The sequence below is a fragment of the Poecilia reticulata genome, linkage group LG6, assembly GCF_000633615.1.
Source record: "Poecilia reticulata strain Guanapo linkage group LG6, Guppy_female_1.0+MT, whole genome shotgun sequence".
Classification (NCBI taxonomy): Eukaryota; Metazoa; Chordata; class Actinopteri; order Cyprinodontiformes; family Poeciliidae; genus Poecilia; species Poecilia reticulata.
Window position 1 is genome coordinate 19,136,015 of NC_024336.1, and position 22,219 is coordinate 19,158,233.

At 36.6% G+C, this 22,219-nt stretch overlaps 2 protein-coding genes across 3 annotated transcripts in view; one reads left to right on the forward strand and one right to left on the reverse strand.

Annotated features, from left to right (window-relative positions):
• The window catches only part of hydin (HYDIN axonemal central pair apparatus protein), a 69,614-nt gene extending 60,321 nt beyond the window's left edge, over positions 1–9,293 (reverse strand). For both annotated transcript variants that reach the window (XM_008411666.1, XM_008411665.1), the window contains exons 1-7: positions 9,206–9,293; positions 8,339–8,446; positions 6,783–6,905; positions 4,729–4,848; positions 4,310–4,444; positions 3,510–3,709; positions 3,169–3,293 (exon numbers count right to left, since the gene is read on the reverse strand). In XM_008411666.1, the coding sequence (XP_008409888.1) occupies positions 3,169–3,293; positions 3,510–3,709; positions 4,310–4,444; positions 4,729–4,848; positions 6,783–6,905; positions 8,339–8,419 (784 nt within the window). In that variant the 5' untranslated portion in view covers positions 8,420–8,446; positions 9,206–9,293. The remainder of the gene's footprint in view (positions 1–3,168; positions 3,294–3,509; positions 3,710–4,309; positions 4,445–4,728; positions 4,849–6,782; positions 6,906–8,338; positions 8,447–9,205) is intronic.
• Positions 9,294–10,574: 1,281 nt separating this feature from the next.
• On the forward strand, positions 10,575–21,695 carry pnp6 (purine nucleoside phosphorylase 6). Its single transcript, XM_008411667.2, has 6 exons — positions 10,575–11,200; positions 14,208–14,377; positions 15,279–15,382; positions 18,446–18,621; positions 18,702–18,892; positions 19,324–21,695. The coding sequence occupies exons 1-6, from the start codon at positions 11,172–11,174 to the stop codon at positions 19,518–19,520; spliced, it is 867 nt and encodes a 288-aa protein (XP_008409889.1). The 5' UTR covers positions 10,575–11,171; the 3' UTR covers positions 19,521–21,695.
• The last annotated feature ends 524 nt before the right edge of the window (positions 21,696–22,219 follow it).

Here is a 22,219-nt window from a genome sequence, read left to right on the forward strand (position 1 = left end):
CATACATAAAGCATGGCATAGAGCCACAGAAAGGCTGGTTTATTTCTATGGGAATGTCTGTAAATTGTTGCGATATCATCAATTGACTAGAAGCAAAAAAAAAAAAAAAAACATATGAGGTGGACGATGAATGATGGAAGGAAATGAGAGGAAGAGAAACAAGAATTGTGAGATACAGAGAGAAAAGCAATTATCTCACAGGTCTGTGATGTTATGACAGGAGCTGACAGGCAGGGAGAGCTACAGCTTATTGCTCAGCTTTCATCACGGACGTCTCTTACCCGATTCTCCTCCTGCTGGCTTTCTTTCCTCACAATTTCTTTGAGAACCCAGCAGCAGGGCTCATCAGTTCCCTCAATACATTGATTACTGCAGATGCCGCGGAGGTTTGTGGGAGAGTACAACTATCCACACATGCTTGAGTCTGAACGCCTGTATGTTTTGTTTGTGTACGCTGCCTTTTCTTAAGTTGTTTGGTGTGCTTGCAAACAACCATCAGAGTCCCATCAGTGCTCCAGACCTGTCAAAGTAAATGCTTCAGTAATCCCTAAGCGCTGTCCATCTTGTGCTTAAAATCAGTAGCAGCAACAAAGTCTGATGTTTTCAAGACACAACAAAGATTTTAAAACATCACACAGACAGCAAAGCAAGCTGTAACATTTTTAAACCAGCACTGGCTTTGAACAGAAAGCAGCAGATATGATGCAGCGTGTCCCAGTGTGCATGCAAAGCGACACACTAACATGCACAGATGAACTGTGCAATCTATTTTTCTGCTTTGTTCAGGTGCTGGTCATTTCACCATTTTGTACATTTTGTACTGACCATGCTTCAATTTGGAAACTAGTTTGGATGTTTTCAGCTTCAACAACTTCAAATTTGAAATAATATATTTTATATTTATACTCTACTGTAAGGAAATGTTATCAAACTTAAAATATGCAAAGATAAAAGATATACAAAGAATCTATTTCCCATAAAATAAAAAATAAAAAAGATTAGCAGTATTTCACACACATACTTGGTTATTAAAAGGAGAAATATGACTACCTGGATGATGCATAGCTAACACGATTAAACTATTTTTTTTTTCTTTTTGGCATGCGTAAAACATCACAGGATTTAGAAAGCCTGAAAATAGCTTTCAAAGAGACTTATGTGACCAGCCTGGGTCAGAATTAGAGCTTATTTATCCCAGTCCCTAATCTGTTTATGTTTTGAAGTCACTATTTTTAGACCCCAGCAATTAGCTAGCAGATGAATGGTTGCTGTTCCTTAGTAAAAGAAAAAAAAAATCTCACTGCAGAAAAAATTTCTACAAAACTCTTAAACCAAGCTTGTACACTGCATGCAGAGAGGTCAAAGGTCTTTCATTCAATATCCATCCACTCACCTGCTCAACCATGTGAGAGCAGGCAGGTTGTCACTCTCTGACATGGCAACACACACTAGACAAAATACTTCACACAAGCATTCACATGTTTACATCTTTCTATGTCACAAGGTCTGTGAAATAACTTCCATTTATATTTCCTTCATTTCTACAGACAAGCCATGACCCTTTTCCAAAATCAGGACTTCTTCTTATGGAGCTCAGGCTCTGGGTTCTGTTGCTGAAAGACAGCTAGGCAAATAAACTTGCATGTAATGACTGTTGATTGAAGCATTGAATAAAAATTAAATCAAAGCTTTTATCTCATAATAAATTTGTTGATTTTATTGCAAAATACAATCTGTACGTGGAGTACAAAACATAACATATTGATACAGAAACTATCCTTATGTGATTTTGGTGTTTTAGCTGCTCTGATGCTTTCTATGATGATGTCATATTTCAACACGGTCTATCAGGAGGTGTTTTAAAAGAGCCATGAAGGTAGAACAGTAACCAAGAATCATGTCAGTAATGTAGACAAAACAATATATTTTGTACTCATGGCTATTAGCTGAACATATGCACGGTGAGTTAATAACCTTAGGGAATGTATTTGCAAGGCTGTGAAGATGGTGTGACATAAAAACAAGAAATAAAACTAAAAGTCCATCTAACAAATCTGACATGCAGTAAAGAGATTATTGCCACTCCTCTTATTGTGAATCTGTGTTTGGGTGTTTGTATGTTAATGCCGTGCAATAACTCTGTTTTGCTTTAGGGTCATTGCTAGTCTCAGAATCTTATTAAGGTGTATATCTCCATGACAACAGCAAATATATTTTCTCCTTTCCAGTTCTATTTTATGTAAGCTCCAAACTATATTTCTAGTCCAATTTGTGTCTTCAGACCACTCATGTATATAATTTGGAACTGTTGATATTAAAATAGATTATATTTATGGGCCATATTTAAAGTTACGAAATTATAGGAGAGTCCTCTCTGAGTTAATATTGTTAAATGACAGCAGGTTTAACAAGAATATACTGTAGACATAAGTTTCACAGTCTGTCAAATAAATGTATACAAATCTCTGAAAGTGTGCTGCCTTTCTTTTAGGTTACCTCTTACAGTGTGTAAGGATTTTGTTTTAGATGAAATAACACCAATAAGGACAGTAACAATGAAATCACTGTAATCTACTCAAAATTAAAGTTTGTTTTTGTTCGTGTTCCAAAAGTCAACATTGGAAGCATTTGACTGGAATTAACCAGTATTTATTGGACTTTATACAAATGGGGAGAAAGAAACATGAACATATAAAATGTTAAAAGACTAGCCCTTAACAGGGATTTTAAATATGAAGGAAATATATTGTAGCATAATCTTGACTAAACAATAAGATTTCATGCAAGTGAACTTGATCAGGAAGGTGCGGAAGAGGTCATACATGCAGTAATATCACTACTCCTTAGAGCTCAGGAGTAGTGAGCCCACTTAATTGAGCCTGTGGTCTGCATACTTTAAAGTAGGTTTTGTAGATATAGATGGGTAATAAGTATTTTTGATATAAGGTATTAAAGTTTAGCTTCACTTAGACTTCTGACTATAAAAAATTTTTATATTTGTGCTTCCATATAGTTTGTTTCTAATTAATGCCCTTTAATTTCTATAATTCCCACTGAATTGCAATTTGGAATATTTTCAATATTACCAAGGTTAACTTCAAAAGGATAGATAAAGGAAAGTATTTGGAAACAATGGACATTTTGATGATAAGCTTAAATGAGTCTCACCAGTGTCATACTGCAGAATAAGGTCTTCCTGGAACTGTCCAACATTCATGGGCTGGAAAATCACGGTCACCTGGATGCCTTCCCCAACATCGAGAATATCAGTAGAGGGTGTCACTGAAAAAGGACTGTTCACAACAAAATTAGCCATGAACAATTGAGACAAAAATCTGTGATTATTGACATCTTATACAATGTTTCCAGACACTATATAGCTCCTGGAAATTGTCTAAACAAAATTGCTTTTTTTTTTTTTTTTTTTTACCGTTTTATTCACATCTGTTTTGAAAATAAAATGTATGAGAAATGTCTCATTTGAAATCATGACATGTACTAGTTCTAACCTTTTTGTGTGCAACTTGAAATTGGCCTTACAGTTGCCTATGTTGCAAACAAAGTGAGTTTTCTCTGTGGATGCTTTCACTAGACAAGTAGGTAAATGAATCTCATCTTTAAAGTCAAGTATGGCGCGGGGCCCAATGGCACGAATTGGAATCTCGAAACATTCTCTCGGAGAAACACAAATCAGTCTGTGGCTGTAATCCTAAATTGAGAAAAGAAACAGACAACACAAAAGTTAAAAAGACAAACCAATGAATAACTGAGTTTTTTTCCCTCGCAAAATATATAGACGCAACTAGTTTATATATACATTTTACTCAAATAAAAAAACTCTTGCATCAGTTAAAGATTTTTTTATATATAGATAAAACTAGACATATCTGAACACCAAATCCCAACAATCCAACTGGATTGAATTACAATTTTTAATAACATACATATTGTGTTAATAACATTGCACTCCTCAGTCAAACGTGAAACAGCCTTTGCTATAAAGATAAAATTGAGCTTACAAGCACCACAGATAAAGAGATGTGATTCCTAAGTCTTGCCACTAAACTCAAAAGTCAGGGTATCATCATCACATAAAAAGATCATTCTGATAACTGTTAAAGATAATAATAACTATGAAAGTGAAATTAGATTTCTACACTTGACAGCAAGACTCCTCAAACAGCTACCCTGTAACTCTCTAAGAAAATGTTTTCTAAATTCAAATACATCCTCCCAGAAGCACAATATTTTATCTACTTAAGATTTTCTGCTTCATAAATTTTGTTATGAATATTATTAGGAACAGCACCTTGCTCTCCTGTGGGGTGAAGAATACCATAAAACTGGCAGTCATTCCTGGTGCTATTTTGCTTCTTCCAGTCTCTGGACCCGCCACGTAAAACTGTTCTGAAATATCCTTCTCCAACTTCACAGGGTGTGCAACCTTAAACAAAACAACAATTGCTGAAACAGCTGAAACAAAGTAGAATTCACAGAGTACTAAAATTGACTCCTGCTTGTACACGTCTGTTTCAATCCACCATGACCTTTTGCAATTATTTGCCATTACTTGCACACAACACTGCTACAATAAGACACAACATGTTTATTTTTGCTTGGACAATCCAAGTTTTGTCCATTTATCCCCAAATATGTTATGATTGAAAGACTCATGAAGTCATTTCAATCAGATGTATTTGAAAGATTAAAATTTTCATTTGAACAAACCTGGTCATTGTTGAGAAGCAGCAGAGGCAAACAGTAGGTTTGTAAGGGAATAAAGTTCTGGAAGACCAGCTCTGATGGGTAAGGTTGGAAAATCGGACGGTCCGGTTTTACTGGGGACAGCTGAAAAAACACACATGCATGCATATTTCTAAAGAACTCCTTCTAAAGCAGTGTCTTGCAAAATAATTCATACACCTTAAACCATTCCACATTTTGAAACAGCACACCCACAAACGTCAAGCCTTTGTATTAGGATTTTATGTGATAGGTCAACATATGTTGGCACTCATTTGTGAAGAAAAAGGAAAATAATGGTTTCCACATTTTCTTTAAAAACTTGGAAACCCAAAAGGTGGCATGCATTCAGTAGTTTATAGACTGATACCCCTATGTAAGTACTATGCAACAAAGTAATTAATATTTAGAGTCCAGAGGTCTTTTATTTTATCTCAGTGTAAATGCAGCTGTTCTGTTAAGGCCTAAAAGTTTTATTAGAAAACATTAGTGAACAAACGGTATTATCAAGAATGAAGAAAACAGCAACTGACTGACACCTATTTTGTTCGATTTAGGTAATGAAGCTTGCCTTAAGGCGTGAGATGGATAACTAAAAATTATTATACTTCACAGTTAATCAAGTTTTACAATACAGAATCCTGGATAGAGTCTGGCAAAACAAATGTGTTATAATTGTGTAATTTATCTGTTCCTTGCTTATCTTCACCTGGAAAATACTGCAAGAAACTTTTAGTATTCCAGAGTTCTCAAGACTGAATGACATGTATGCAGACAGTAGAAAGAGGATCTGAAATGTTTCACCTGTGTTTTAAGAGGTAAAGATAGCAGAAAAGCAGTTCCCAGGATTTAGACATTAAGCGGAAAAAATCTAAAAATAGCACTGCCTGTTTTAAACGCCTCTAAATCTTACGAGCTATATATAGAATAACATAGCTTATTACAGTTCATCTAAATTACTTCTGTTCTGACCTATTTGGTGTATACTCAGCAGGACTTTCATTTATCATTGCAGGATAAGTGGCCCATATTGGAGATTTGTCACTTTCAGATTTGCATATTTAACAAGTCAACAAAAAAGCATACAAGGTGAGATGCAAATTTTTTAATTTGCTGAGAAGGTGTTTATTCATTTTAAATACCTTGAATGAACTTTTGACAGCAAAGTACGCCGGTCAAGTAGCAGCTGCTGACTGATGGAAGCTAATTTGGTATCTAAAGTGCATCATATTATTGGTATTTCATATGATAGACCGACACAAAGTAGAGTATAACTTTGAACAGAAGTTTAAAAGTTATGTCTTCCAGTAATTTTCTTCCTGGAAAAAAGACACATTTTCACATTTCTCACAAGTAAATAAAAAGTCAGCCATGTAGTTGTATTCAATCTTCTTGAGTCAGTATTTGTCTGTCTCTACCAACTTAGTTTACTACTATAGAAACTTATTTTCTTGCAGATAATTTTTTGTATCTCCAATTAAGCCAAAACCATTGCTTCATAAGACCAGATCACTTTGTCCACATGTGTGCTGTGTTATCAACATGGCTTGTTGGTAACTTAGAAATTGGATTTTCATGGCTTTCTTTTTGCCACTCTTCCACCAACAGGAGATTTATTGTCTGCAAGACTAACAGCTATTCCGTCAACAGATTCTCCCATACTAGTTCTAACCTCTGCAGCCTCTTGGCTGCTTCTTCTTTTAATGCTTTCCTCGCTCACAAGTCAGTTAGGTTGCATCTCATCTGACAAACCTCAGAGGTTTTCAAGGAACATCTGTAATTATACAAAGACTACATTGCACACTGATGGACTCTATTTACTAAAAGAATAATGAGAAACCGTTTATACAATATGTTTTTAAGTATTTCATTGTTAGGATTGTCATTTATAATGTTTAAATAGCACAAAATGTAAGCTTTTTATAAATGAAATCTTGGGACCAACGGTTCATGTGTCATCTCAAACCATTACAACTGATTTATCTTATATATTATTACTAAAAAGGTCTGGAGGAATGACAACATTTGCTGACATCTACCATGCAATAAGTGGTGTTGCCTTCTGGAGCCTCGAGCCTGAGGGGCAGATGGACCTCTGTGATGTTATTCAGGCGCTCCTCTGAGGACTGCATCATTTCTTGCTTAAAAACTGATGGAGTCATCTGCAATCACACAACAGGGTCACACAACAGGGTCAAACAACAGTCTGCACTGGCCATCTCTTTAATGTCAGATCAAACACCAGTAATGAAAAAGCTTAGTTCGGTGAGAGCAATCAACCATATTTTGTGGTTAAAACCTAAGCTACACAAACTGATGGCGCCTCCTTATCAGTGTACCAGAGACAAAGAAACATCTAACTGTACTTAGCCCATTTCAGGAGTAGGTCAAAAAGGAATTTCAGCTGGATTAATAATGTAGCAGGAAGTCTTATGATAAATGCAATATTTAACAGCTGACAGGTTTGGATTCATAAAACACTGTTCAGAAGCAATTAAGCTGCTTTAGGGAAGGAGGGCAAGGAATTAAAAAATATGCTTGAGTGGAAATTTTATTGATTCCACAAAATTAGCAGAGGGGGCTACCCAAAAGTCGTATTATTAATATACAAAATGCTTTCAGTTCGGTACTTCTGAGTTTGTAGTCTCTTTCATAGATGGTGCCGTTGATGGTGCTTTGCTACCTTAACTTTGTTTTCTTTCTCTTCTGTCTTTTTTCAGTTCTCTCAACCCCAAGCTCCTCACAGCAGACAACCAATAATACCAAGCTGGGTTCTGCTGAAGGTTTTTTCCTGCTAAAAGGAGTCACTCTTTTCCACTTGCTTGGGAAAAGTGAACGCATGAAAGAGAATGACTCAATGTATCTAACCAGACTTTTCAAGGTACGTTAATTTAGTTTAACTGTATTATTTTATACTTAAAACTACATCGGAGGGAAGTAAATGTAATCGAATTTTCCTGAATTGTACTTTTTATGTACACCAATAACATCTCTTGGAACAGTGGCGGTATGGCATTTCCTAAATATGCAATTGCCACAGATCTGGTTGGACCCTTAACTGGCAGTGATGGTTGTTCATTTACCAACTCGCTCCTAATAAACTGTGTTCTTTAGCATTCATTAGAGGCTCAACATCTCAAAAGGCTATTAAATTGTGACGTGACGGCAAAGGTAAAATAGGACATAGATTGTTCCAACAAACCACATCCAGAGTCAGATGCTGAAACAGCTTTAGCTATTTAACTACCTGAAAATCTAAATACAGAGAGACACGTGTTTAGTTGAATATGGATCTCAAGTCAATCTGAGAGCATTCATAAAAGAAGCAGGATAAAACACAGGCATAAAATTGCCACTGCAGTCAAGGATTGATTTTTGTTTCCTCTAAGGAGCCAAACTAATTATTAGGGCAATTGGTTATTTGAAGAAGGTTCTTTAAAAGCATTGGACAATATCCAAAATGCAGTTCACTGATTACAATGAGCATGAGAACTCATCAGGAAAACCCATCTCAAATGTTTGCAGCTTCTTTTTTTTTTACTTTTGATGTTGCTATTGATAAATAAAGCAAACAGAAACAGCAGGATCTTCTCACCCGTCTTGGCTTGTCCTCCTTTGCAAGAACTTTCTGTTTGCGAAGCTTAGAGATCAACTGCTGAAACTGAACTGCTTTCATTTTGAATGAACTCTGTAGCACAATCACCTGCAAAAAACATGGTGTATGTTACTTAATTCTTGTAAAACAATTTGTAACACATAGTAAGATGAATTCCAGCTAATCAGCAGCAAAGACTCTCCAGAGAGGTTAATGCAGCAAAGAAAATAATTAGCTCTCCCAACCCCAGACCTTTAAAGTATAAGTATCTGGAAAAGTGTATGTTTGTTGCCTTGTGTAGATAGTACAATTTTCAAACTACAAATAACCAGACACACAAGCACTTCCTTTTCCTGTATCAGCTACACACTAAGTAGTATAGGGATGTAATATCTCATATCACCTTCTGATTATTACAAATGATTGTTTTTAATTTCGGCTGCAAGCAACATTTCTTCATAAAATTATAGCTTCAAACTATAGGCTGAGTCACAGGTGCTGTAAATGTTTTAGAATTAAGCAAAAAAAACAACAACAAAAAACACGTTTTTGTTGTGCTAATGTAAGAACGTAATATTGAAATAAGCTAATACCGCAAAATTTAAGCATTTTTATCAACAGAAAAGTTAAGCGTAAATGTGCATAAAAATTAGCTTTTTAAAAATATACAGAAAGACAAAATGGTTTTAACTATTTGTTGTGGTCCTCTTGTGCTAACTGTAACAAACGTTGACTTAAATCGAGTTGTTCACCACCATACACAAACTTCTCGAACATTTTTCAACGAAACAACGCAAAATTACCGTAATACTAACACATAAAATAAAACGTGTGCCAACAAAATAAATAGTTTCAACAAACTCTTACCAACGTGTAAGAAACTTCATTTTTACAAAAAAAACACGCCAGCCAGCTGAAATTGATGTTTAGTCTGTATCAATAGCAACGGCTTTTGCCGTACATCCAGTAAACTGCTTCCCGATTGGCTGGTAGACCCAATAGTTTCAATCTGTTTCTATGGCGTCGTTGTTCAGTAGAAGACATACGTCAGGGCTTTTCGCCATATTGAGAGAGGCAAGTTCGTTTAGCAATACAAATATGTTTGTTTGAATAAATAAATCAAATCTGTAATTGATCTTTTACTTTATATAGTTAATTAAACCTCTTACGTCAAATTGCTGTCAACTGAAAGTTAGAGACATGTTATCACGTAATTTTATTCTTGTGTTTTAGCACAGGAATAAAATGTGCTAAAGTACATTTTATTAATGTCTATAAACACTACTAATACAGACACCAATTAATACTTTGGTTTGATACGTAGCAGTATTAATTACTACTTTCAATATTAATCTACAGTGCCACTCATCTTTTCTTCTCTGGACAAATAATATTCCAGAGAGGTCAGATACAAATAACTTCACCTGTCATCTGCTGGCTAATCCTGCAGAATTTCAATCATCATTGTTTTTCTTTCATCAAAGTTTCTTCTTTGCTGCCATTCTTGCTATATTCAAGGCATTCATTGTAATGAAAAGATTACAGTACATGACAGAAATACAAAGCAACTATGGCCCATATGGGGTTCAACCAGAGTAGAACCACTTTAGTAGCACCATTTTGCCTGTCTGATACAGATACACTAATGCATTACACTGGTGTTTCCTGGGTACATAACACACATGCACCTGGCCAATCCCATTGCGCAAAAGAAAGTATTACTCATCATACATTGTTTTATTGGAACACCCTGATCCACCTACAGCCTTGGCATGATTATGTGGCTGGTTTCCTATGGTTGTTTCTTGATAAATATGGATCATTATAGACTAGGAACAAACAGGAGAGGGAATCGCTGAGATGTTCTGATATAGTTGTCTTGCCATCAGAAAATTATTTATTTCAACCATGCTCCATATCCTTGTCCATTTTTACAGCTTCAAAGACATCAGCCTTGTTTATTTGTTGCCAAATCCCAGCCATCATTACCCATGATATATACTCATGATTTATAAGTAAACTATATAAAAAATATAGCCACTTTGTAACTTATAGGAAGGAGGCATGTCTTCAGATAAAAATATAAGGACAACAGCTTGAGTTAAGGTTGTTTTACATAATTTAAAAATTAAAATAAAACATTGTTGATTCGCTTTTACGTAAAATAAAATACTTGTAGTGACAGAAGGATTACAGGTTTTTTAAATTATGTATTTTTTTTATATCCATAGATGTAGTTCTCTGCTTTCTATTACTGTCACATTCATTTTCATTTCCCAACACATGACTCAGCACTTTGAATAGTGAAACACAGAACAAGTGAGAGTAAAACTATACAGCCTGTCTGAGCGCATCGTCGCGTCATCTCTTATTTTGGACCTTAAAAGTCATATTCGTTTGCAATAATGCTTAACTGAGCTGTGATTTTCGGCAACAGGTCAAAACTGATTGACACTGTAGCCTAGCCTGCTGGGGTATTCATTCCCTATGGTGTCTGCTCTCCCCTATGGTGTCTTCTAATGGCTTCCCGAAGTTCCCATGTTATGTCCTGTAAAACAGAATTCCAGCTCTGTCTCTGCCACTGTTCGGGTCAGTGAGTAACCAGCGTGGTGGAAAATAGGATTTTTTTTTTTTTTTTTTTCAAAGGGAACCGTGAGCTGACTATGCCCCTCCTCTTCATCATATGTGCACAGACGTCAGCGCGTAGCATGATCTCCGGTGCTCCGTCCGCAGGCTCTGTCTCCAACCGGTTTGATCACCGTGAACTCAACACCGACAGAGCCAGGGCTTTAGCATCATAAACACTCGCCTTATCAGCAGATTACCATCGGACATGGAAGCAGCCTCCTCCAGTCAGTGCAGGTAGGACGGGAAACGGCTGGATGCTGGCACTGAAACGAGCCACATATTTATGTAGCCCGTGAGAGATGCGTGTTATTAGCATATTACAGTGTGTCGACGTCGTACATTTGAAGGAAGTGATTTCAAAGCTGTTCACAGAAGCCAGCCTGTGTTGTCGTGACAGTTTATTCTAAGGATTACAGCAGCCAATCAGATATTTTCTCTGCCTATGACGTAAGCACGTTAGGTTACAGGTGGTATATTCCTACAGAATACAGACAAGAAAATACTCAATTTTCTTTTATTGACACAAAGTGCATTATCCTAACTTTATTTCCTGCTCAGCTGAGCACAAAACACATGCAGTAAAACGTGTTTCAAATTCAGAAACTGGTTAAACTCGTTTTCGTGTTTAGATTAGAAACAATCTGACCTGTTATCAGTAAGGCCTCCGTGAGTGCAGAAGCCCCACAGCACCATGGACAGCTCCGAACGAGACCCCGCAGAAACTGGCCTCCCGTTACTTAAGACGTTATTTAGTTTACTGGGAGATTATAGCTTCGCATTTCATTTAAAAATGAATAAACGTAGTATGAATGTAAATCAAAACAAAAGGGTCAGTGATTGTAATTTAAGGCGTTTGGTTTTTAGTTACTATTCAATATAGTAAAAATATATATATATATTAACAGATGATGCAGCTATTTTTAAAAGTAATATGAATCAAAATAGAATATGGCCTCTGTAGATCTCCATACTTTCTTAAAACTTTCTGTAGACTTCACTGATTCACAAGAAGGAGTCCTGTTCCTTGCCATTTTGAGAGAATGTCCCTATTATCTTTGCTTTTATTTGCTTCTTTAAGCCACTTAACTTTGACCATTGATGTCTCATCCAAGTATATATCAGCTAGAAGTCTGCATACAATCTTCATCTACATAACTGTTATATTATTTGGGGGCTTTCATGCCTTTATTTAAACCCCTTTTATTGGAAGTATTTTTGCAACAAACAAAAATTGGATGCACAAGTTTGAATATATTTTAGTTTTTTTCGAATCCACGCAGGGCCAAAATTATACATTCTGGCTCACATATATGTATACTCTACTACTAATGTTTTAGTGTATGTTTCCTTGAATATTACAACTCAGCCACTTGTCTTTTGTCTTTTTCAAGCTTGCCATTGTGTAAGGAAATGAGATGGGTATTAAAATCTGTGCACAGTTTTTTAACCGCTCTTTGGGAAGAGTGGTTAAAAGTTTACTGAGTTTTGCAAAGCAATCACACTTTGCTGGTAGAGTAAAGCTCCATATTTCATGAAAATAACAGATTTTTTTTTCATGGAGTGACACACCCTTCTTCATTTTTATTATTCTTGCTTAAAATGATGGTTTTATAGACTGGCTATATATTGTACAATCTGCTGCTGATGCATCAATTCTTTAGTTTGTGGGTTTATAAATCACTCATTTTAAAAGTGACTCTCTCTTTAAGTGACCTGCAGTCTACCAATGAATGACAGCATAAGTTAAGTTGTCACTTGTCTGTCAGCTGTCTCTGTGGTGTTTGTTTGCCAAAGTGGCATTCTAACTTGCAGGTTGAAAGCTCAGAAAAATACAAATTTGCAAGTCCTTTTTTTTGTGAAGTCCTTTTTTCATCTCAGTCTGAATATATGCATGAACTGCTTAAATGTTTGCAAGAATGGATGAAAAATCACTATCAACACAGAAAACCCATACCTGATCATTTGTTTTAAAGCTGGTTTTGAGTTAGAATTAAAAAAAGAGAACAAGGGCAAAACCTGGAAAGACAAAGCTCCCAGGGCTACTCAGATGTAGCAGTCATCCTAGATGGCAGCTCCAAATTAGGCTCAAAGTCATCAAGCTCGCTTCCTGAAAACACTGCAGCCTGAAGTCTCACTTCGTCTTAATAACAAAGGTTCGGGTACAGAGGGAACATTAACAAGGTGATCGCTTCACACAGATTTATGATTAGAATTACACACTGTTTCTGACTTTGCTTAATGTAGCACCTGCGGGCATTTCAAATCCAATCAACATCTGGGAAGAATGATTTGTCTGGCAGAAAGCAGAAAAACCCCGAGACTGTTACATAAGTGTATTAGTTAAACTTACTTGTACTTCAAGTTCTATGATAATCACTTGAACCGGGCCTTAATGAGTTTTGTTGATACGCAGTGATGCGTTCGTGTTGGACATTTGAAATACTGATCGAAATCTTCCAGTTTGGTTTAAACACCTTCCTCAATACGGTTTAAAGCATGCGCCTTGCCCTGTTCATTAGAAGAAAACGAGATTCCTGTCACTTGCAGAACACCACCAGTTGTTTGCTGGAAACTTCCTTTCTGTCCATCAGTGTTGCTACCAATCTATTGCCTGACCAGTATCCGTTGTGTCTTTTTATCCACTGTGAAAAGATGTTCAGTGTGCTGTCGCTGTCATCCATTTTGGTGTGAAATGTTTTGTACTCCAAACTAGGATTGGTACCTGTGTATAATGAGATCCTTTTAAATATTTATCACTTCTCTGCAAACTATGGGTTTGGCTAAAGAATGTAAATGAGCAAATCTCAGTGAAATCGCACAATGGGAGCTGAACTGTACTTTGGGTTTAGTAAATTAACCGTATGTGATTTTCAAAAAGATTCAATGCATAATTTAAATTAGAAGGTGCTTACACAAAGTCTCACTTTTAGGGTGCGCACACTTATGCAGCCAAGTAATTATACACTGATGCAGCCAAGTAATTAATACCCTTTTTGTTATTCATATTTTTATACTGACAGATTTGTATGTTTTCTGTTGAATTGCACAGAATGTGTCAAAATGAGAAAGAGAACTGTATGAAATGATCATTGTCTTGGTCACATCTAAAAAGCTGGTGTTTTAATGGGGTCTGTACATCTTTTAGACCAACAGCAAATGCTTCTTATTAATATTTATAGTGTTGAATTTTTCCCCAATCAGTGTCTATCACAATTATTTAGAGATGTGTTTTCATTTTCAGGTACAGCTATGAAGAGTACAAAGAGACTGCAGACTGGTTGCTGTCGCAAACAGGGCATCGTCCTAAAGTGGCCATCATCTGTGGTTCAGGCCTGGGCGGTCTGGCCGGGCTGCTAGATGACAAGATCATGTTCCCATACAGAAATATTCCACGTTTCCCCACCAGCACTGGTAAGATGCTCATTTTCTTATAGATTGATTTGTTATGGAATATGACCAAGATATCCTCAACTAAATTGTAAGGTGAAATATAAGTTGGATGCTAAGGTCTTAAAGCACCAATGATGTTTTTCTGTAATTTTCACCAGCCTTTCTAATATCCAGTTATTTATTTCATTCATGGATTTGGGATACTGTTTTAAAAATAACGATCAAAATTATGATGCTCTATCTGAGCCATGCTCAGCAGATGGGATGAAGGTCTTACTTCCTTTTTCTTTATGCAAACTAAAAGGCTTTTTTTTTTAGTTCAAGAAATGGTTTAATCTTAACTAGATATTAAAATTAAAAAATATTTCCATAGGCAAAAGTGGGTTCTCTCATATAGATATTAGTGTTTTCATGCATCTCAAATTAATAAGGGAAGCTTTCCATTGCTGAGAAATTACTCTGGGTCACTCTTGAATTTTAGTGTGTATGACATTTCTTGGACAACATATCACAGTTAGGGGAGCAATAGTCTTAAATTTCCAATATTTTTACACAGTGTGATTGTGGATTTGTAACTGGAGAAGCCTCTAATATCCCTGACATAACGCACTCCTGAAAAACACTTTAAACTTATTAGGTACTTCAAATAAATTGGGCATCGATACATACCTGATTCCAACTGTCTGGAGCCCAGCATCTCAGTCTAATAAAGTAGCTCATGATCATTGTGTCTCATTAATTAGAGTAAACATTTACCTTTTTGGTCTCAGTGGTCTAACTCAGTTTACTTGTTGGAGAATTGACAGAGGTTTTCTACAAAAAACAGGGTCTATATTTCAGGCTTAGACAAACTTCCAAATCTTTTCATGAAAAACCAGAAGTGCTTCCTTGCAGCAGTTCATTCTGTCCATGTGTTGTGCAGTGGAGGGTCATGCAGGCCAGCTGGTGTTTGGAAAGCTGAACGGCCGTGAATGTGTCTGCATGCAGGGTCGATTCCACTTCTACGAGGGCTACAATATTCACACGGTAAATTGCAAAATGTGTTGAGACGCTGTGCTTTTGTCTTTGTGCAATGTATGTCCTAGCCTCTTGCACCATTGACTACCTGTGCTTCAAATGAATGGTGCTTCTGAGAACAAGGTTTCTTTGAGTGAGACTGTGAATCTTTTTGTGTTTGTTTGTTTGTTTTTGTTGTTGATTTTTTGTTTGTTTCTGCCAGTATTTCTAAATGGCTTCCTTTAATAATAACAAAAGAGATGATCTGCATTTAATTTGTTTTTCACATACCCTAAAAGTGTGTATTTTTTTCATTTAGGCATTGGTTGTTGAATTTAGTTTGTGTATAAGTTGTTTATTATTTATTACTGACTATTACTTATCTACATTTTAGGATATTTTAATAATAATTACAATAATAAATGTATTTTTATAACCCCTCACACTAGGTTAACCATGGTGGACAAACTATAATATATAAAATAGAAAAAATAAAACAGGATAAAAGAGACAGTAGAATAAAGTAAAAAGATAATGAAAACAATTATTAGGATATTAATTGTGGAGTAAAGAAGAATACAAGAACAGATAGCAATGCAGCAAAGCATAGTCTTAATTTAGTGAAAACAAACAGCAGGAGAACTAATTACAGAAAAATGGATGCAGGTGGGGGAGGAGCAGGTAAGGACAATGAGGAAATAATCAACAGCTGCGACAGGGAGCAGACCAGAAGGTGAGGTGAATAAACAAACAGAAACAAAGGGAAAATAAAACCTGAACTATGGTTCAGGAAATAAATATTAATACAGAAATAGAAATATAGAAATAAATCCAAAGAATAAACAGCAACAAATACTAAACTAACACAATTAATTAATTAAACTGACAAGATATAAGGAAAAAAAACAATAAATCATAAAAGAGAAAATAACTGAAACACCAGAGGATCATAACACTTATTTCTTTGCTGTTTGTTATTCTCAAATGCACATCGGCCTCTTCTTTCTTTTCAGACCTTGCTGATGCAAATGATATACTATCCAGGGTGACTGATGTCAAGCTGGCAGTTTAATCTCTGACTTTGTCAATCACATTGCGGCAAACATTCACAGGCTCTGCAGTTGATCTTTAAACTCTGTCCTTCACTTATTCTGGAATTTGTACTGTTCTTCTTTATACTTTTTAAGTGAAGCTGAACTCCATCTTATAGACATTCTGGAATAATCCAAGAGAAATCTCTATCTTTACCTTTAAATGTTAGATCACATCCTTAGTTGTGACGTACATGTTTTGGTTTTAAAACGTGGCAAAACAAAGGCAGTTTTTGTGGCTACATTTCTGGCTGAGAATTTTCTTGCTGCGTTGACGAATCAGTTGAAAAGCGTGCATTGTGTGTCAGAATGTCAATGCAAGACTGGCCTTTGGCCCGTGGCTACTGGTTTTACTTTACCACCAGTTTTCATGTGCCATCTCCTCGTAAAATAGCCCATATAACTTGACAGTATCATAAAACTCTGGTTCATGAATACTGTACCAGCAGGACAGATGCATTATAGGCCTCCTGTACAGCACATTAAGCTATTCATAATATCCATCCAGATGAAGAATTCATAGTGGTGAAGGATTGCAGATGTATTGTGTTCCATGAGATTTTCAGAAAAGGAATCCTTTCCCATTTTAAAAGGCTGGGAGGTGAGCCAGCAGACAAAGTTCAGCCGCATCAATTTAGGTTGTTCCCTGTCTTACCCAGAAGTTTGTGATTTCTGTTGTTTGACCAATTGTCTTAAATAAAATACCCAAGAGAAAACAAAGTGACATCTATCCATCTATCTTATCTGCTAAACCCACTGTCTTTGGGCAAAAGGCAGGACACATTCTGAACAGGACACATTTCTGTTTTGCCCTGTAATAGGGCAAAACAGAAATGTGTCCTGTGATAGGGACACATTTCTGTGTCCCTATCACAGGGCAAAACAGAAATGTTTTGCCCTGTGAAAACATTTCTGTTTTGCCCTGTGATAGGGCAAAACAGAAACACACAGGAAGCCAGAGTACCAGGAAAGAACTCATGCGTGCACAAGGAGAATCCTTGCAGAACTAACTTGCTTTAAATTCAGTATTGCTCATTTTCCTTTAACATTTTTTTCAAGGTGACACTTTTGTTCAAGTGGCTCTAGAAGCACTGACTGTATCCTCAGTCCTTGCCTTATTAATCTTAAGGAGCTGACTGAGCCAGGTGCTTCTGCATCCTTTTCAACCTTCATTTTTTCCTTTCCCTCAACGTTCCATTAATATGCTTAACACAACACTCTGTGAACACACAGCTTCTTTATCAAAGACCTTCTGGATTATCCCCCTTGTTGAAGGTGCCATGTTCGTATTTCTGACGAACCGAGCTACGTTTTGTTTTTCGCTAGCTCCGAACCCTAATTATCAAAATTCTCAAATATATAACTGTTTGTAATTAATCTATTTTTGAGATTTAGTTTTAAATTTTGATTACAGATATAAATTAACTTTTCAATTAGTTAGTTTAATTCTCCTGCATGTTTACTTGTAGTATTAAAATCTCAGGCAAACATTTTTTTAAATAACTTTAACACGTTATTGAGATTAGTTTATTTTGTTGCTACACACAAATGCACACACACATCCTGTGGTTCTACACCTCCTATCCTGTGTGGGCTGCAGGTTCTTAACAAAGACCGCATTTATAATATGCATGCAAAACTCCAACAGAATATGGCATTGTTCTAAAGTGACAGCATTGACCTTATCAAGATCTAAGGGCTCATAGAAAATATTTCTGCTTAAACTTACAACACGCCTTCATTGTGAAAATGCAATATGTTAGAAAATAGAAAAGGTAATTCTCAATCACACCTGTCATGAAGGGGAGGAGCTGTCATTTATAGGCCATCAGCTGCTCTGTAAAGGTCAGCAGTTGCTGAAATGTACAGGAACCTACAGTAATAACATTTTTGGTCAGGCTATGAAACATTAACTTCTCATGTGATTTGTCCTCAGCATGCTTCCCTTTTCTGTCATCACATAATAGACAAAGCATGAATTGCAGATCATGTTTGTTTGCAGGTGACATACCCAGTGAGAGTCTTCTTCCTGCTTGGCGTGGAAATTCTGATTGTGACAAATGCTGCGGGCGGCCTCAATGGTAGTTACAGTGTGGGAGACATCATGCTAATCAAGGATCACATCAACATGCCTGGCTTTGCTGGTCAGAATCCTCTGTGTGGACACAATGACCCAAGGTAGAGCAGAAATGCATATTGCAATCTGACATTGTGCCTAGTACACTGAAGCGTGACACGTTCATTTACTGTTCCTGCAGGTTTGGAGTGCGTTTCCCTTGCATGTCTGATGCGTATGACAGAGAGCTGAGGGACCTGGCCAAGGAAACAGCGGAGGAGCATGGCTGTGGGAGCTTCCTCCAGGAAGGCGTTTACTGCATGCTGGCCGGACCAACGTACGAGACAATTGCGGAGTGCAGAGCTCTGCAGAAGCTCGGGGCTGACGCTGTGGGTGGGTACAGCTGAAGCTCCCTGTGAGAGATATTTGCTTTGGTGGTTTATTTAAGTTAATTACAGACTTTAAGATAAATATGAGTATTTTGTTTTTATAAAGACAGACAGTGCACACAAGAGATATTCAAACTGCATGTAAATGTGGTCAGCACTTTGACTCTGTGGAACAGGAAGTACCAACAAACAAAGCAGGATTACCAGAATGTAAATGAGCAAGTTGCTTGTAGGTCTGTAACAGCGGGACAGAAAAGCCTAAATATTTCAGTTTTAGCCAGACTAACTTTGTTGAGAATATTTCAAGCCAAAATAGTGGTAAAATGTACAATCTACAACTCTTGCTTCAGCCTCAGAGCATCTAATAAGTGTCTGCGTAGTTTTAAATGCCACTATTTGCATCTCTTTCAATAGCAGCATGTGCTTCCTGTCCAGGTATGAGCACCGTTCCTGAGGTGGTGGTGGCTCGTCACTGTGGACTGCGAGTTTTGGGTCTGTCCCTTATCACCAACAAGGTTGTGATAGATTATGACAGCAGTGAAAAAGCAAACCACGAGGAGGTGCTGAAGACAACCGAGCATCGGGCCACGGACCTTCAGAGGCTTGTCGGTCAGCTTATCTCTAAGCTCTAACGTCTTCCCATCAGAGATCTGCTCTAACAACAAAAAACACTATAGTTTCTTAGCTTTGATCAAAAGGTGCAAATGGGAAATCTTCAAAAATACAAATACACTTTATGGGCCTGCATAATGATTTTTAACATTTCAAAGGTTGCAAGCATATAAAGAAGGGTTATATATATATGTGTGTGTGTGTGTGTGCACATAATCTATTTGCTTGCTAATGGCACTGCTAATCCAAGTATGGTTTAAGATTTAAGACACAACGTTTGTGCAAGGCTAAAAACATTGCGAAAGAGGCCCTTTCTATCAAATGTTGTTACTTTAACAAGTACCATGATCGTCTTTTCATGTGTACCAAGCAAGAACTGACCCACGATTAGCTCTGGAACAAGTTTGTTCAGAAAACCAAAGAAAAGTGAAGAAAATTATTTTTTAAAAGTTTCAGTTTGTTGTTTTGGAAAACTTCAGTACCTACCGAGACATTCTGAATCAGCTTTTCACCTTATTTTTGTCTTTAATTTGATGCCTGTGGAACATAAAATAAGTCAGAATTGAAGGAGAGTCAGAATTGAAAATGCTCGTTTTGCACAACTAAAATTATGTTTTTTTTCACTAACAATTACCTGAGCATCTTTTTGTCACTTGTAAAGTCCATGGGACCAGATTGAAATGAGAATCTATTAACTTTAAAAAAAAACATCTTTGATGACCTGTTTAACTTTTGCACATTAATGGACATCCTCTGAAGCTTCACATCTCAGGTTTTACTGTTACATCTTTTATACACCGTATAAAATCATCTACATCAAGCTACACTTGTATATCTGGTATGACGGCTCTGTAACACTGATCATCATGTGTGTCATCAGAGAAACGTCTGGAAATGGAAATAAGAAATTTAGGAGKAAGCTGCATTTTGTTTTTAGGAAGTTCATTATTTGGTGATGGTGAAAACATTTCAAATTACCAATCAGAAACTGCGCATGCAAGAACAACAACAGGAACACAGTAATGTTGTCTCCACTGTCATAGTATTTCTGTTCTGACATCCGTACTGCAGGACTACTGTGTCGTTCCTCCTGGGATGCCTTAAATGATCAAGCATCTAAATTGTTTGACATAATTGATGGCTAAACTTGTGTATTAGATTGAGTGAATTGGTTGTAATAAATATAAGACTTTAAGCACGCTTTATAGATCTTGTTTGCCTGTAAGGAGAGTAAATTTACAAGTCTGGAGATAAATTTAGATCAAATTGTGTAGCCATAGGTGGATTTTTGCTAAAATAGAGCTAAAGAATCAGTGCGTTAGCACCAAATTAGAATAGTGAATCCACACTACACTAGCTGCTATTTTCAGGAGGGATGGGTGATTATTTGTCATTAATGCACAAAAGCACTTATTTTTGCTCTAAATCAGTGTAAATCGCACAGAGTAATTTATTGATGAATGCATTTATAATGAAAATATATAGCAAAATATATATGTTTTTTTCTTTAGAATTGAATTATGAGCTGAATCAGTTTTAGAAAGTGGAAAGGCTTCTTGATAGTGATCTTATAATAATCTTCAATAACTCACTGACATGAAAAACTACACTCTCGATCACTACAACTTACTTATATGGAGGTACAGCTGCAGGGCGCCAATTTGCACACTAAGCAAAGACAACACTGTAATAACAGGAAGGAGGGTATAGTACCCCGACCTGCAGTTTTCAATCTGCCCTGTACTGCCTTGGAAACACTTGCCAGCTTTCCTCGACTGTCTCATTCATTAGAGCTGAAAAGGGCAAAAAAATACAGGATCAGCACTCAACCTCTTAAACCATTTGGATCAGGCAGAACACCAGGATGCTAATGGAAATCTTAAAGGGGAATTACACTCAAAAGGAAACAAACAAGTTGCTCTTTTTCCATGATCTATTGTCGGGGATAAGTGTGAACACAAATCAGAAAGGTGCTATTTTCTGCAAATAAATATGTATGACACATCTGTTTTAGTCTTATGTTCATTTTACTCTTTTGTCATTTGTACTAGAACTGCTTTGGGTGTTTCTAACTCTGCTGATAGTGTCTAGCACTCAGGTTTAAAACCAGTTAACTTACACTTTAAAGTACACAATGACAATGTTCTTAAAAAATGTTGCTGCTTTCAAATAAAAAAATTATAAAAATTACAGGACACATTTGAACACTGGTATTTTCTGAAATGGATGTTGGCTTTTTGATTGTGTTTGACAATGTGTGTGAGAGAGAAGCACGAAACTAGTGCTCATGAGAAAGAAGAGTTTCTTCTCCTAACAATGAAGATCAGTTAAGAGGGAGATGAGGGCAAACCAACGCTCACCTCACTCTCCATCTGTCACTTCAGCCACACTTGAAACAGACGAAGTAGCTGTGAGACTTGGGTGAAGGGGAAATGGCTGTTCCGTGCTCCGCACTATTCTCTTACATTATTCATCCACATGCAGCTTGTAGATTTTCAACTGACTGTGTAGCTGAAATATTAACACAAATGAGGAGGGCAGCACGACAACACAAACACAACCCCCGTGTTTGTCCAAGATGTATTTACATGCATTTTGCTCCTAAAAAGCACAACAAAAAGTGAGACAAAGATGGGATGTAAACAACCGACCCTCTGTTTGGTAGGAACTATGAAAATGACTACTTGTATAAAGGAATAATTATTTTTTATGGTATCTC